Source organism: Gymnogyps californianus, chromosome 27, assembly GCF_018139145.2.
Source record: "Gymnogyps californianus isolate 813 chromosome 27, ASM1813914v2, whole genome shotgun sequence".
In the NCBI taxonomy this organism is placed as follows: domain Eukaryota; kingdom Metazoa; phylum Chordata; class Aves; order Accipitriformes; family Cathartidae; genus Gymnogyps; species Gymnogyps californianus.
In genome coordinates this window covers 336,876-354,131 of record NC_059497.1, presented here as the reverse complement: position 1 = coordinate 354,131, position 17,256 = coordinate 336,876, and the positions used below count along the sequence as shown (strand labels likewise).

The window sequence follows — 17,256 nt, the reverse complement described above, 5'->3', positions numbered from 1 at the left end:
TTAGTTTGTGATGACCTCATTTCTAACCAGAAATGCTGGAATGAAGGCAGTGCGCAATGGGAAGGCACTGCAGAGATGCCTGCCACAGGGTTGAGGGAAATAGGGAAATTGTTCTGTTTTTAATATTTGACCAGAAACCACTCAAAGCCCAATCCTGGTCTGTGCAAGTGCTTTGTTCAATGGATGGACAAGTAACCCAATCTCAACAGATTTATTCCAATCTTTCTAGACATTTTGCTCATAAGCTGCTTCTGAAGAAAGTTCTGAGTAGTACTCTAATAAAAATAAGACAGAAGCTCAAAATGAATGCAATGTTAGAAATAGCATATATTACAAATCTTTTCTTGATAGGAACAATTAATAAGAATACATATTAGCTTAAAAACAGTTCAGCAAATGTTGCTGATCTGCAAGAAATCTCAATTCACTATTTACAAATAAGACAAAGTGAATACAGGAAATTTTACACATTTGGTAGTTAATAGGTTATTGTTTGCCGAGTGGTCTATTAGAAACTGATATTTAGGAAGACTGGAAAAACACCCCAACCAGTTATTACCTCTTCAGTCTATATTTTAAGTACAGAAAATTAGACAATGAATACTGGACATAACATTCTGCCTCATTGGGGGATCAGGGACAGATGACACAATGCTAAGACTTCTGCCATGAACGCCATTAAAATGTTCTGTGTACAGGATTCGTAATAAATATACCTAGCCCTACTGAAAAGAGATTGTTGCCACCAGTTTAGTCTTTCATCTGTCAAGAACTCACACTCCTGCACTTGCCAATTCAGAACAGTTTAATGATTTTTTTTCCTTTTGCTATACATAAAATGTAGTAAAGAAAGTCAAATTTAGATAATTGAATCAACACAGAAGATCAGTTATTCACAATACCGCTTAAATGAGATGATAAAAGCAATGACCAACACGCACTTAAGTTCACACAAAGAGGGGATTTCGGGAACATTGCTTACAGTTTACACTGCAGTCCAGCATGAATGCAAGATACAGTAACTGTATTGGTCCAGTCCTGCAGAACATTTTACTATGCAGTCTTATCTGTACATGGAACATCTCTTATCAAATCTGCGTCTCTTCAACATTCATCCACCTCTATCTGTGAGACCAGGATGAGTGTCCCCTCCATCAGGAAAAGAAAGAATATAGCAAATAATCAAGGAAAAAAAAACAAACACCAAAAATTTACAATACAGTTTTTTTTTCCCCTTTTGATGAGAATGCTTTTCTGTACAAGTGTTTTTTGTAATCTAATACTGTTTAAAAAGCTATCAGCTTCTTCAAGATGGCCACTGTAGGCATGATAATATTCCAGGAACACTTAAATAACAGTTTTTACAATAAATTTTAGGTCCATATCATTAGATTACTTTATATGCACTGGTCTTTCATCTGATTTTAGGCGTTTTCTACGTGGTTGTATAAAATCTTCATCGGAGTCCTCAGTTATTTCACCATCATCCTCTTCCTGCTCAAATTCAGGCAAAGGCTGGAAGGTCCTGTCTGGGTAGATCTCTGTAAGTTTATCTTCAAAGTATAATGCAACTGCCTTCCCTGCCTGCGCTACTTCTGAATCAGCCTGTAAATAAAAGAAGACAGGAATATTCACCTGTTGGAAATGCACATCCCTTCACCAAGTGTGCATGGTCTGAAACGCTTACCTTCAAATTAATCTCTTGTGTTTCTGCATAAACTTGAACAACTTTCATCATCTAAAAAGGATACCAGAGTCAAAAAAAATGAAATTATAATCCTTTCTAAAGTTATGAGATTGCACAGGATTGGATGACTAAAGTCAGCCATAACAACAAAACAGTTTGTTATGGACTACACCTCTTTAGTTCTCAAACTTAGCGGAAGCAGGTTTAAAACAGTCTTAGGAGGGTGACATGAGGTAAATAAACCTTCAACAAAACACACAACTTTTGTACAAATAAGTGTCTCCCAGTCATTTTCAAAACTGCGCTCTATTCATGACTGCTTTCGTCATTAGAAATTTTAGTTGCCTGGACATTATTGTGGAAAAGTCTCACTTTAGAGAGAAGTGCTTCATGAGACTACTTTCTTGGGGGTCTTACCCCACTTCGATTTCTATTTTTCAAAAGCCTATGGCTTAGAGGCACTAGACATAACGCTATTAATAGAGGTCAGGGTGACTCATCTTTTGCCATGAGCCAGCATTTCAAACAACGATACAAGTCTGAAACACCTTTTTAAAAAAAAACAAAACAAAACAAAAAACCCACATCCATCAGTCCTTGCTCCCTTGTTTTACTCTTGTCCCTAAGAGCTGCAGCATGTTTTCCTCTACAGTAGATGCTTCATTAATTCCCTTGATTGAGAAGTTCACATAATTACAACTTCTTCCACAGTGCTCATTAACCTCCACCTAATACAGAGACATAAGGGAGTCGAGGGTGTCAAAGTCCCAAATGCTTGTGAGCATTTACAGTATTACATCATTAACCTTGATTTTTACTAGCGTACTTGTGAAACAGTTGAGATTTTAATTGTAGGTTTGTGTACTTCCTTCAATTTACTTCTTCACAGAGCCAGAAATGCAGCCCAAACACTGCAAAACTCAGATTACATTTTACAGAAAAATAGTGGCTGTTTTATGCATTTCTAAGGTCAGAAGAAAGCCATTCCCTGCGATGCCTTCTCCCCAGTGCTTTTTGTCATCCTTGCTTTAAGGCATCTCAGAAATGAGGATACCCTGTTATCTCAGCTCCTACTCTGTTTCAGCACAATACTACAACTTTTTTTGATATTCAGAATATTTTTTCCATTGCTCCACCTAGTAATAACATTTAGGTAATTTATCTCCCCAAGTCACGTTTCACATATAAGGTGCAAATATTTCATTATCAGACGGGTTCATTGCAAAATAAGTCACCTTTCCACGTCCATCAAAAATATGACTCCATACAAAAGTTATCTACTGAAAACTGATTTTTGTGAGAGCCCAACTACCCATGAGCTAAAGCACTAAGCTTAATACTAGCCATAATGAACGCAATGCTTTTCTTGATTCAGCCTGCATGAGGTACTGGAACCAGTAGAATATTCTTCAGAAAGGCACTTTTCCTCGGTAGAGGAAGTTTCCTCAATAGAGGTCTACCGTGTTTCATGAGTGTAAGAACAATTACCTGTATAGCTTGAGACAGTTTTAAGGACTGCTTGATCATCTTTACTACCACACTTCCTAAGCACTTCTACAATCTATTCGATGTACAGTAAAAAGGTCACCCTGCTCCTCAGTCATATATCCATACCAGTGAATGCACTTAAAAAGTTCCCTCTGTTAAAGCCTGATCTCCCCATTTAGCTAAAGCTGAGAGGTAGTTCTGTAACTGCATTTGTTTTCTGTTGTTTGTTTTTTAAGCGTCTGATTCAGCATCTGCTCCATAAGCAGAAGTTATGACTGGAAGCAGAGCCTTTAGTTGGAGAAGCTGCACAATCACGTTGAAATAAATCTTAATCTGAACAAATGTATACAGATTAGAAGTTAACATACTTCATTAAACCTTTCACAGTTCTTGAAGATCAACCGGACATCTGCCACAAAATCCTCAGGAGTCTGGTAGTGTTGGGAATGCTTCTTTTGCAGTTTCTTCTTCACCGTAGATAAATCCATTGGTTTCTTTATAATTTTATAGTAGTTTGGTATCTGTAAAAAACAAACAGTGATTTATCACTACAATGACTACATAGTTCACAGAAGCAGCTGAATTTCTTCACTTATCAAAATATCAGCCAATCTCATCATGCACTGTATGCATGTTCAGCAAGTGAGACCAATTTCCTTTCCTCAAACTGTTTAAGAAGTTCTTTCTAACCTTCAGTGTCTATCATAGCACAGCAATGCTTTTCATTATAGTTACTTCTTTTACAGCTGAAAACAGAAGAGTCAAAGCAACTTCTTTCCTCCTTTCATTTAAGATTGTACAAAAAACCCCAAACCTCTCCTAAAGCATTTTGAATTTCATGGGTATCCTGAGACATCCTCTTCCAATTCAACAACTGCTAATTGAAAGTATTTTTAAATATCTGGATATGAGACTGGGAGCAGAGCCTCTGCACAGAGAAGCTACAGAATCAGCTTCTGTCTCTCAGAATCGTGAAATACTGAATGACCGCCAGAACTTTTAGATTGATCAAGGGGGACGTGCTTCAAGTAAAAGCAGCCAGTTCCTTCCCGAACTCAACTCTAGACTTTGAGAGATGTTATGCCAAAAATAAATCACAAACTATTTTTCAGGAGACTCACCGAGGCTGGGACTGGCTCTTGAAATTCAATGCTCAGTTCATGACAATACAGGTAAAGCAGGAGACGTTCACATTTCTAACAAAGAAATAAACAGCTTCACATTAATATCCTTAATTTATCCTCAGCCCAGAAGTTCATATCTCCCTATTTTAAATAGGTTTGTACTTCAGCAGCTTAGTATTAGAAAATTTAAATGCAATTCCCACAAGCTTAATTATAAAATGTAAAGTTCTTAGGAGGGCATTGTTGAGAGGGTAGAACACCACCTTACTGTTCACATAGCAGAAATATACTCCCTTTTTGCTTTCTTCTTCATAAACAAAAGCCTAGGGCCAAAGTCAAACATGAAGAGGCACACTAATATAAAGTCAAATTAAAAAAAAAAAAAAAAAAAAAGACAAACTACAACCGCTTTTGTCCAACCTTAACTGCATGTAACAGGAAAGGACTGAGTTGCAGACTTACTTTCCCCACAAGCCAAAATTAAACAATTTGAAACCAAAGCCAGAGTGTTTCTATGAATTTCCTGTTGAAATATTTTTCTTTCCTTTGCGTGTAATTCTTTTGGAGGAATTTGATTTGATAATACTCTAACACTTTATGCCCAGGCTGACTGATAAAGCTAAAAATAATTCTGACTGTCAAGGTCATTACACCTTCCACAAGAATGCACCTAAATACTTCTAGCACCTCTCACAGCATGAACTTAACACTCCAAACTTACATAACTATTTTATGAAGGTTATATCAATGTTAAATGCAAAGAACTTCTAATTAAGAACACTGAAGAGATTAATGCATGTTAAAGGATGCATTTAAATACAGAATATGTGTTTACATGCAAGTTTTAGCTACTAGATGATTACAGTCTCATTGTAATGGAGCACTCCCATGTAGTCACCAACACCTGGTTGTGTGGTCACAGCAAGAAAGATCTCATTACTCATTTTGGTTTTTTTTTTGCAAAAGCCACAACTACATTTAATTTGCTGCAGCCACAGCAAAAACATCTTCAAGAAACAGTGAGGGATAGCTAATGTGAGAAAGCACTTTTTTCTAGGAAACAGATTCCTACAGATTTGAGACATACCCTTTGGTCCACAGGACTCAGGCCTTGTGCTGTTTTCCCTTTCTTGCTGTGTTGTGAATTGTCACAATCATATTCTACTTCTGGTTTGCTCAGATCTCTGCAGAATGTACATATCCACTCTCCACTAAACAGAAATAAACACAATTATTCCAGACATACAGGGACAAAGTCTCATCAGTGATGACTACAAAGATTTTTTCATTAGCTCTTACAGATTCACATTGTACTGTAGTAAAGACTTGGATACCCAAAGATAAGGAATAACCCTTCATGCTCAAGATAATTCTGCCAGTCAAGGCCATTTTTCCTGCCCTCATATTCCTCTCCCAAGTATGTTCTAATACTTTACAACACCTTTCTCACCCTGACTTTAAAATGAACTTTACATAACAGAATCACACTTGGAGAGACCATATGTTTATCAGATAAACATTGACCAGTTACACACAAAACAATTCAGGCAGGCCTTTCAAATGTCAGATTTTTGTACTGACAAGAAATCACCCAGAACTAGCTGATGTTGAAGATGAAACACCAGTTTTGGTACTGTGTTGAAATCTACTGTATGAATAAGACCACAGAGCTGTTCTCAGGAAGCATTACACTGTTTCTGGTACCTTGGAAAGCTGAGGAGTGTTGGTACGTGACAAGTCAGGTGAAACACCTTTGGGCACTTTTCACAACATAATAGATCCCCTCCATTTTGGCATACAGCACACCAGTCTTCATTTGGATCATCATCTTTGTTATTGCCTTCTCCTCCAATTCTAGCTGATCGGTGCATTAGACTCCGCACTGGGGATTTTCCATTTACAAGGCTATGTCCAGACTGTTTGCAACTTTCACTTAAATCTGCTGGTTCAGCTTTTACATGATTTTCAAGACTTCCTAATGCTTCTAATTCACTTTCCAGATGCAAGTTAGTGGATAGTGGTGGTGTCAAGCTGCTCTCAGGACTGCTAAGCTGAAATGAAAGTAGCACATGAAAATCAGAGAGAGTCTATTTTACAAGGGCATCTTTCTTCATATGTTGGAAGTCAAAAGTCATCCACCATTTAAAGGTACTACACTCATTTCCCAAAATACATGGCAAATCATTATGAAGACTTGAGTGGCATACCGTATGGAAAACTACTTTTTCACAAGTCCGTCCTTTCAAGAACAGACTCATTTCTACTGATACATAACACGATAAACAAACTTTCAAGCCAAAACACACTGATAAATTGTTAAAAATATACCTTCACTGTCATCAGGAAAAATCCTGAACTCATCACCCTGCTCCCAGTACACAATCCTATTAAATCAAGCATAGCTGGGAAACACTGAAAAATACTCACTTGCATAAATATTTTATTTATGCGCTGGCACAACAACTTTTGACTGATTGGAAGATTTCTCAATGTGGTTACATACGTATGAATGTTCAGGAACTACTAACAATGGGTGACTTACAGCTTTTATTAGTTAGGGATTAAAAGCAGCAAAACCACTACACTGCTGGGGGTATTTCATTTTAATAGCTAAAGATAAAATTTACACAACAGACTATCCTGTGTCTGGCAGAGCACAGTATTAAAGGATATAATAAAGTCCTCAACATGAATCAAACTGAGATTAAGTTCTGTTTTCTATCGGACTACTTTGAACGCACAACTACCTATCATAATACATAAAACTGACAAGGACTGGGTGTGTTTTGCATCCACATCACTAGGTCAAGTCCTGTCCAAATCAGGAAGGGAAATGTCTGCCATCATTTAACGTTTATTTGTTCACCTTAAGCCAGTAAGCTACTGTCCAAGTCCCGTTGCCAGCGTATTGGTACCTATGTCACAAACCCCCAGCAACTGGCAGTCTTAGCAGTACTACAAAAACAGACAGCTCAACACTCGAGCTGGCCCACACTTAAAGTTCAGACGTACTGCCAGGGAGCAAAATACCTCTCAATCTTCAGGGCTGTTAGCAGAATATGAGGCTTAAGAGTAAAATTGCTTTATTATTTCCACCTTCTTAAACATGCTGCTAGGAAAACCATAACATAGTGTTGCACAAACTAACTTTACCATGCAAGCACTCCTTCTGCCATCCTCTGTTTTCTCCTGTTTTACTGTTCCTGAGAAGCTGCATATCTCTTCCTCTGTCCCTGGCTCTTGCTTGACTTTCACTTGGTCAGACTTGAAGTTAATGCTAGTTTTCTCAGCAGTTCTGCCCGAAGAGCCACAGCTAGAAAGATACCAGCATACAAATAAGAGAAAAACTCATCAGAGCAAAGAAATTTAAGTGACCATTTCCTGAACAATTTCAAAGGCAAAGCGTGTCAGAACATTCAGATGATAGCTCAAGTTTACAAGATAGCAGACAATCATGGGGGGGGGGGGGGGGGGGGGGGGGGGGCATGGCACGGCGGAAATCTTCTTCATGTAAGCATTCCTCCATTACTGCATCACAGTTGTATCAAAGCCCTATTGATCCGTTGCCAATTTATTTTTTGAATTCTTCATGTCTGATTTTTCAGCCTGGCAGTGTTAACGTAACACACTCACCTTCCTCTGCTACCTGTGCTGGAGGTACTAGGTGGCCTCACAGGAGTGTGGGAGTTGGATAAACCTGCAAAGAAGCAGCGTAGAAGTTGACTTGGTACAAATTTACTTTCTGCAGTAAAATAAATGACTAGTGTTGAGTAACGCCAGAAGTGCTGCTAGAATATCCTAATTTAATAATTCACGTAAGTCAGCTGCCCACTCAGTCGTTTGATCAGAACAAAGGTCTAGCACACCACATTAAATAAAAAAACACAGACAACACACTGTTGTTAGAGGACCAATAATTATTTCACCTAATCCAAACAGTGCTATAGCCTTCAGCCCATTAAGTCCTCAAATTTTATCCACTGACATCCACCAATAAAGTCAAGAAAAGCAGACTCTGTATATTTTGCATGCAGGTTTTGAGAAATATAAGTTCCACTGCTGCAACCATTCATTCACAGAATCTTACAATAATCTTGCAGAGAGAAGACTAAGAGAAACACATATCAAATGACTGAAATCAGCTTCTTACTAATCGAATAATTTTCAATGTTTAAATAACTCAACATTAGGTATTGGTGTCTTAATTTGTTCACATGCATAACAAAAGCTCTATCATCTATTGGCTATACTTAGAATGATCTTGCTCAAATGATTGTTGGGTGTAAGTATTTCTGTGACTAAGCTATTCTATAAACTTACTTCCCAAACCTCAGAATGGTCTAGCCAGTCATCGTGTGGGGGCAATAACTGAACTACATCCTCTGATGCACAAAAAAAGAAAAAAGGATTGTGGTAACATAGGACAAAAATATAGTCTATACATGTATCTGGAATACCGCATTCGTGTGCTGGTAGTTTGTTGCTATAAAGATATTTCTGAAGGAAGGTAAAATTTAAATTTCCAGAACAATTTATTTCTGAGCAAAATAAATTTTAAACTAACAAAATATCACTTCCCTTTTGGCAGCAAATGGTAGGTAATTATTTTCAACTTAAATACCAGAAATACCCATCACTTTCTAGAATCACTAGAAATACCCATCACATTTACCTGATGACCCTGGAGACAGAGCTGAAGGTCCTGGGGAGGGATTCATGGTACTTGTAGGTTGTGGGGGTAGGTGGCTGCCTGTAATGTATCTACTTAGAAGGTTATCTAAATTACTTGAACCAGCATCTTCAAGCTAAGAAGCAAAAACAAAAGTCTGAATCAGAGAGGCCTAATTAAAGTTTCTTAATAGTTCCACATCTTTGAACTGTGATGAATATATTTACCGGAATTGTTCACTATCCCTTCAAGGATTCAGGACATCAGCAAACATTTTTATCAGTTTCATACAGAGATCAGTCTTTCAAAACAGAAACCCACAGTCAGAAACTTAAAGTAAGATTTTTCAAAAGCTCCTAATTATCTGAGTTCTTCCAGTATGGTCATAGGCTGCACTTACTCTAGGTCATTCCAAACTTTTTGGTTCCCAGATGTTCAGTGTGTTAGTCATACAAATGGTGTTAATCATATGAACTACCAGACTACTAATGTTGCAAGAGTTATTCCACAATTAAGATGTTAAGGGAAACCATGAACTTGTTTTTCCTTAGCATCATGCAAAATCTCCCTCCCTCCCTTTCACTTTTTACACAGATTTTAGTATCTGTTAAAAACAAGAAAACAGGTACCCTATTACTTTAACTGCAAGAGAGCATAATTGCAAATAACGTGTTTGAAACACATTGTATTCAAAGCGGGTTTTTATGACTGTGCAAGCAACTTGAAAGACTAATAGCTTCCTATCCAACTCTTTCATCAACAAAAAACCATAACAGCTATTACATGAACAGGTATAAAAAAGAGCATCTTAACAGAATTCTGCATTTTCAGTGCACCTAGAAGTTGCATGTTTGTGTTTTAGACTATCCCACTAACAACTGTTTCTAACTTGGTGTATCACGAACTTTAGACACGTACAGCTGAATCAGTCATAACCGGTTATACTTGTGTTTTGTTCTAATGACTAAATAAAGCTTCAGCACTGCATATCGATCACATTCAGAGACGTGATCCTTTTTTTCCCCCCATTATTCTTACTTTAGCAAACTACCTGCAGCCTCAAGAGAAAACTGAACGTACAACCCTTGAACATGACTCTATAGATCAAGAGTTAAAACGTTGCTATTGGTATTACAGCAGACCATCTGCTTGGATGAAATTTAGGTTTTGTTTCTAAGGCAACTGTTTCCTGTATCATGACCGAATCTCCCATGCTTTATATGGGCATTTCAATGTAAACATCCTGTTCTCAAGACGAAGCCATCATTCTCCCCTCCCTGGCCTCCCAAACACTCCTGCAGAAAACATTCTTTTTACTTTCTTTGCCTCCACTTGTACATTCAATTATGCTTCTGACCTCTCCAAACGAGCTTGATTTCATCAAAATCTACCTCAGCTTGTGTGCAGTACTATCCACTGCCTCTCTGGGCAAAGAATACAGGGCACACTCTGCAGTTCCAAGTCAGCGAGTACCAACAGCGTGCAGATAAAGTGAACACTACTACAGAAGCCGCAACAGTCTCACTTCGTGCAAGCAAGAATTTCCAGGCACACACCACCACAGCTCAAGATTAATCACGGAGGCCAGCTTAAGTGTTCTGCAGCACCTTCCATGATCCAATGCTAATGTAAATGCTGGCCTCTTGCATACAAGGAAATGAGCCACACTACTGGGGTAGAGGAATGTGAGGAGAGAGAAAAGTAGGGCAGTGGAACACCTTTTCTCTGTACTGCCTGCATTTGATTGTTACATTTAGGAACACCACAGAGAAGTGCCAGGCAACCTTAACTCTGAATAAATCACCATTCAGGGCATTTGACATACATAACTATTCAACTGTTCTAGCGATACCTTCCCATATGATAGTCTTGTGGAAGAAACTGAACACAGTATTTGGGATTAACTAATCTAAGTATCAATTTTACCAGCCATTAAATACTGATTAATCTAAAGGTTAACACACGTCGAGCAGGTCAGCCCTATATAGTGAAAACAGTTGCATGCCCAAGTCAAGGGCTGAAGATTTTAATTTTTCAACTTTAAATAACTAACTATACCATTCCACAGACAAGTATCGGTATCCAAATAAAAAGACATAGAAAGGAAAGCAGATCATTACTTCACCCACAGCGTAAGTGCCTGATCTTCTCCACTGACCTGGATGGGTGGGATATCCGGCAGGGAAGGTAAATTCTCTGGGTTTGTTACGGAAGGAATGAGTTCGATTGCTGTAACGGACGGACTTGTTGGACCACGGTTTGCACTTGCCATTGTTGCTGTGGTAGGACTAGTTGGATTAATAGTGGTGTTGTGCACAGAAACAACTGGAAAAGGCCCTGCGTGCCCAGGGTTAGAATGCTGTAGGAAAAGAGAAGAGACCATGACTGCATTACGGACAAATCAGACAGCCACTGCATGTAAAATTGCAACACGTGCATTATATGATAGTCCTCAACAAAAAATTGGGGGGGAAGAACATACAAACTCACATTTCTATCAACATAACCTGATAGCACTGAATGCAAAGCAACTGCTATTTTTATTTACGTGGAAAGAAAAAACACTTTATGTGGCTAGGTATTTAAATACACAGCACATCTTCCACCAAATTATTTTCATATATAGTTATATTTTCTTAAAGCAACTACTTCCTCCAAAGACAACTGTAGAGTCCATATGTCTGTCTACAAACTTTTTTTTTTTTTAAAAGAGCAACTGTTTCAAGCATTATAAAGTAATTTCTGGTTTTCCAGTCACATTAACATTCATTGTCAAGAATTTTTATTCTTAATGGTATGCAGAGCTCCACATCATGCTTCAGGTTTGAATTTAAAAACACTTTAGAATTTGGTTTCATTAAAACCCCTCAACTACATCACTTTGAACTTCACTATTCCTGACTATTCTCTAAGAAACCCAAAAGCTGAATGTCATTGAAAAGTGAAAAAGGAAACGTTTTGTTTCCCAGAACTAAAACACAATACAAACGTTAAAATTCATTTTCATTCTTAAGGTTTGAAGTTTCTTATGTTCAGCAAAAATGTCACAGTACAATATGCAACATGAAAAAGCATATAAATGTGTGTAGCTGTGAGTTGTGTTACAGATAAACACATTTACAGCTGGAGGTATCATCTATTGTAATGAAAGTTTGGCACAATGGCACAAATGAAGCGTGTACACAGGATATACTTGTCTTTGAAGGTGAGGTTGCATCATGGAGTATTGTGGTCCATTGTGGCGTGGTATTCCTGGTATACGAGCAGCATTCTGAGCCATTCTCATCTGATGTGCTTGGAAAGCCCCACAGTTCATGTTACCCCTCTGCATGGTCTGCATGCTGATCAACCTGGGAGGCTGCAAGGGTTTTTGTTTTTTAAAATTTTTGCTTTTAACATGGAAAAAAGAAGCCAATCTCTTTCCACAGTAGTAGGTTTACTAGTTAAATAACATCAAGAAAAGCCAATAGCTGTCACATTTAAAGTATGTAAAATTTCAAAAAAATTTCACATTTATAAACTGCTTTGTAAGTTTATATTTGATAGTGCAATTTTAAGTCTCGGTGTTATGGTAAAAGGTGAAATAAGAACATACAAGATACTTACCTGCTGCTGTAAGATTTGTGGACTCGTCTGCCTAGGAACTGACCCAGCTGGCTGTCCCATCCTCATCTGCTGCAGTTGCTGATGCTTTTGTGCATACACTTGCTGCTGCATATGCTGAAGTCGAAGCTGCGCTAGATTGATTTGTCCTGGAGCTTTGTTGATGTGGTTTGTTCCTGGAGGAGCTTGTCCAACCACTACGTTAGGAGTGTAACTAGGAGTTGGTTTATTTTCAATGACAAGGTTACCTAAATAAAACAAAGAAAGAACTAGTAAACAGCTAAACCTCCATCATCATCCAAAAGTTGATAAATGCAGAATATTCAGATGTTTCTAATTCAGTTTCCTCAGGGGCAGTAACATAGCAAATTAAGTTTGAAATTTTCTTTTTAAGTCTCCATAACCATACATGAGAGAAGCAAAAAGAAAACTTGGACTACAAGAAGAAGAAATTGCAAAACTAGAAACATGACCTGTGAGGAAAGAGTGAAAGAACTGGAACTGCACAGCCTAAAAGACAAGACACAGAGATGACCGTTCTCTGCGTTCACAACAGACGGACAAGAATGAGAAATAAAATAGGAAAAAAACATGTTGAGCATAAAGTTTCTATACCTAAGGAAGCAAAGCCTGGGAAAAGATATATGGGGGACAGTGGAGAGTGTCCCATCACTGAATGACTAAGAACAGGTTATACAAGCATGACACAAACCACTGCTACAAGCGAGTCCTGCCTTGATACAATGTGATGGACCACATTGCCTCTCTAGCTATCTCCAGTCCTATTTTTAAAGGGAGAAGGCAAAATGTTGATTTTTGACTTTGAACATGTACTCATTGGAATCTGCATGTCACTTTCTATTGAGGTTGACAGCTTCTGTTCTGTTTTCTATATAGCTTCCCCCACCTGCCCCGGGTTCCTAGTCAAACAACATTTGAAGCTCTGTTCTGGAAAGCCTTGCTTTTTGCTTCTTCACTAATCTCCAAGAGTAACAGCACTCAAAAATTGCTTGAGGAACTGCCCATGAAGGAATAGTGTCAATTTTAAACCATTACTTACACAACGAAAAATTTGTTTACTGTGCACATAAACCTCCTTGACTAAAGACAGGAACACCAAAACCTGGCTAGTGGACTTAGAGCAAGAAGCAAGTACACACAAAAGCATCAGGAAGAGCTGCTATTTTTATCAGATTTTCTATTAGATTTTTATCCAACAGAAAAGTTCACAAGCATGTGCTAACAGATACCTCCGTCTCACTCTGCTCTCCCCACTCTAGCTCACCTCCCCTCTTCTCTCATTCAAAACCTGTTTTTTGAAAAGTGTAAGTGATTAGGGGATTAATATGGAAGAAAAACTGCGACACTACACTGCTGCAGGATAAGACAATAATAAAGAGGCTAAGATACTAAACACCTTACATCCGCAAAAGAGCACGTTATTACTGCATCTGACAACAGCCAGCAACGTGCAGTAATCGTAACCGCAAATGTCCAGTGATCCCAGCTGTCGCTAAGCGCTCATGCAGAACATGAGCGCTCCAAGCTCCTACCTCACCAAGCTCCAAGCCCTCCAAGCTCCTATCTCACCAAGACTATTACAAACTCCCATGGCAGCTAATGCTTTAGGGCAAAGGAGGAATAAACAGCTGCACTTAGAAAAACTACTTAAGATATAAAAGGTTACAGCTATGGTGTTGTAACCTACCACGTGGCAGTTGCAAGCAACACACACACAGGAACAGAAGTGTATCTCCCATTACGAGGGTCTGTTTTTCTTTACCTTTATAAATGTGCCAGACATCTTAGAATACAAAACTAGTTAAACATTGCTTCTTAACTCACTTACCTTTCCAGCAATCACATGGACTAGCTCGGTACTTAGCCATGAACTTAACTCATATCAACAGTCCTCCTAATTATGCTTGTTCATGCAACTTCCAACACATTAAGACATCTAGTATTACTCCATATGCAGCTAAATATGAAGTTCAGATAGGCAAAACTGATTCTATTTACTTGCCAAAAAAGCTTATTCCAGAAACTGAAGCACCCATTTAGTGCTAGTGTGTTATACTATGACCATCAGAACCACTTTAAGAGGGGAAAAAAGGGCCATTCCTAGAACCATTCCCATCGGAAACCAAAACCTGCGGAGAAAGCTTTGCTAATAGAAAGAACAGAGCAGATAAGGAGGGTAATAAGGACTGGATGGGTTATGTCAAGAGAGTTTTGGTCTTCTGCATTAAGAGATGTATTGCACTCCAACTCACTCATGTTGGATGAACACCCACAACTCAATCTAGTTTTTCAAGTAACACAGAATAAACAAACACGATTTTCTCACCTAAATTGACGACGTTCTTTGCCCAGAATGTAGGGTCACAATGGAAGCGTATTGCTCCATTGGCAGCTGGGACAGGATCACAACGTGCCTTTAAAATATGACGTAACTGGAATGTTATCTAATGGAAAGCAAAAACAAGACTGTTGTTGACAACAAAATAAAGAATGAGAACGTCAAGAAGTGTGCATTTGCCCAGCGAGTTTAGACTGCTGGATCACCAACAAGGACTGTCAATAGCAAGTTTGGTTAGTAGCCTGGAAAGTACTCAATTCACCAGGAAAATCATCCACTGTACAACTAATTTTCTACTCAACTCAGAGGATTACAGATAAGTACTGTTACACAATAATACAACTTCTGCAACGACTCAAGTGAAACACTGAGGTGCCTTTACAGAGCTTGACCCCATTCCTTCTATGATAATACTGTTAAGTCCTTAATTTACGAATAAGAAGTGGCGTACAAGTTGGGAAATTTATCCCATTATTACAGAAGGGGTTTTGTTTTGTTTTTTAAATTAAGCATGAACAACTCATTGTCTCTTCCTTGGATATAATCTAGTGAAGCGACACGATACTTAGAAAATTCTTTTGACTCAACATTCTCTGTACTGTACAGACAAGTTAGAGGATGCTTCCTTACCAGCCGTTTACTGTATAGCAAAGCAGTACTGCTGCCACTTGCAATAGCCCAATTAGTAAAGTTCATCACATGCTTCACTTGTCGCGAAAGACCAGTGATGTCATTTTGTTGTTGTATTAACTTCATCTGTCTCTCCTTTGTTACATTCTACAAAGAAACAAAAACTTTATTACAATGGGGGCTTCAGATTTATGAGGAAAATGTAAACCACTATCACAGTTCTTAGCGCAAAAGAAAAATGTCACAAGCAAAGCAGCTTATACTAATGCTTATATCAAGGGTGGCTAGAACCATCAAGTAATAATTCTCTATTATTCCACTCTACCATTCTTCCCAGAGGTATCAAAGTGCAGGGAAAATAGTGGGCTTAGAGAAGAGCCTCTACTTTATCCCAGGAAAATATCAGCTACTAAAACAAGACCAGTTCTCTTCCTCGTGTTGCCAGAGGCATAGCAGCACGACAAAGAGCTTGGGGAGCGACCCAGACTGGGGCCCAACGAAACTGCCAGCTCCGTACTGGGTGGTGCCCTGGTGTTCCTGCAACTGCCACCACAGGAGCTGCAGAGCAGCAACTGGAAGAGACAGCAACAGCAGTGGCAGTCTGAACACCAGCTCCTATGCCAACCAGAAACTGCCCCTAAACACCTCCTGAGTACGGCAAGTAAACTCAGCAGCCCCATCTCTGAGAAGTCTTCAGCCTTTGATAACCCGCCAGCTGTAAACTTTGTGCTAAAAAAACTGGCTTGCAATACTGAATCTTCAGGATTCAACTTTAACAATACATGATTGGGCAACTGTTAAAACCTCACAACAAAGGAAAAGTTTCCAATGGAATTTTTCTAGCTTGTAACAAACGCTAGGTAAACAAGAAAAGCCAAAATTCAGTTACTCCTGTAATTTTAAATTATTTATTTCACTCCTGATCAAATACTCTTTTCTTCCAGGAATACCCCATTTCATTGTCAAATAACTGTTCCTTAACCAGAAGAAATCTATTGTAATTAACCTGATCTTAAATTCTTCAGTCACATCATGGCAGACTGGCAATGTCTAACTAATGAACTAATGAACTAACTTCTCATGAGGGATTTCCTCTCTTCGGATAAAAAAAGTAATCATAAGTTAAATTTTCACAGAGTTGAATAAAAGTCAGAATATAATTATTATTGAGAATGTGCTAGCTGGAAAGTATGTTTAAAGTCATTGCCTCCTTTACGATGCCAATCTATATAACTTAAAATACCAGCATTACACCTTCATGTACAAATATGTAAGACTACCATGTCTTTGAAAACCTAGGTGTACTTAAAAGGTTTGTTAGAAGTCAACACCAGTTGTGAAAATTACTCAGGAAACAAATACTAACAACTGCCATTAGGATCACCACTGTCTTAGCAGCAAAGCAGTCAACATGACACTAGGAGTGAAAATTAATACTAGCCTGTCCGCTTCCCTGGCCCCTGCTGCTACCACCCTACACAAGCAAAAGGAGGGAAACTGATTTTAATGATGACCTAGCACAACCAACAGAGCAAAGAATGACGCAGAGTTGCATCAAACACATTGCATCAATTTGTTATGTGCTCAAGACAAAGTACACAGACCTAGGAGTTTACACTCTGAAGAAAAACTTCTAGACAAGGTATCAGGAGAAGACAAAAAGAAGCGACTCAACCATAACAGTGCTAATATATTC

The 17,256-nt window shown here is 38.5% G+C and overlaps 1 protein-coding gene across 1 annotated transcript in view; it reads right to left on the bottom strand.

The window, feature by feature from the left end:
* Nucleotides 1-787: 787 nt before the first annotated feature.
* Nucleotides 788-17,256, bottom strand: part of TRIM33 (tripartite motif containing 33) — a 37,823-nt gene continuing 21,354 nt past the window's right edge. Inside the window, exons 7-20 of the mRNA XM_050911244.1 lie at nt 15,561-15,707; nt 14,919-15,036; nt 12,575-12,819; nt 12,162-12,326; nt 11,127-11,327; nt 8,972-9,104; nt 7,933-7,996; nt 7,453-7,612; nt 6,004-6,350; nt 5,387-5,510; nt 4,297-4,371; nt 3,544-3,696; nt 1,688-1,738; nt 788-1,605 (exon numbers count right to left, since the gene is read on the bottom strand). Of these exons, the coding sequence (XP_050767201.1) occupies nt 1,393-1,605; nt 1,688-1,738; nt 3,544-3,696; nt 4,297-4,371; nt 5,387-5,510; nt 6,004-6,350; nt 7,453-7,612; nt 7,933-7,996; nt 8,972-9,104; nt 11,127-11,327; nt 12,162-12,326; nt 12,575-12,819; nt 14,919-15,036; nt 15,561-15,707 (2,196 nt within the window). The 3' untranslated portion in view covers nt 788-1,392. The remainder of the gene's footprint in view (nt 1,606-1,687; nt 1,739-3,543; nt 3,697-4,296; nt 4,372-5,386; nt 5,511-6,003; nt 6,351-7,452; nt 7,613-7,932; nt 7,997-8,971; nt 9,105-11,126; nt 11,328-12,161; nt 12,327-12,574; nt 12,820-14,918; nt 15,037-15,560; nt 15,708-17,256) is intronic.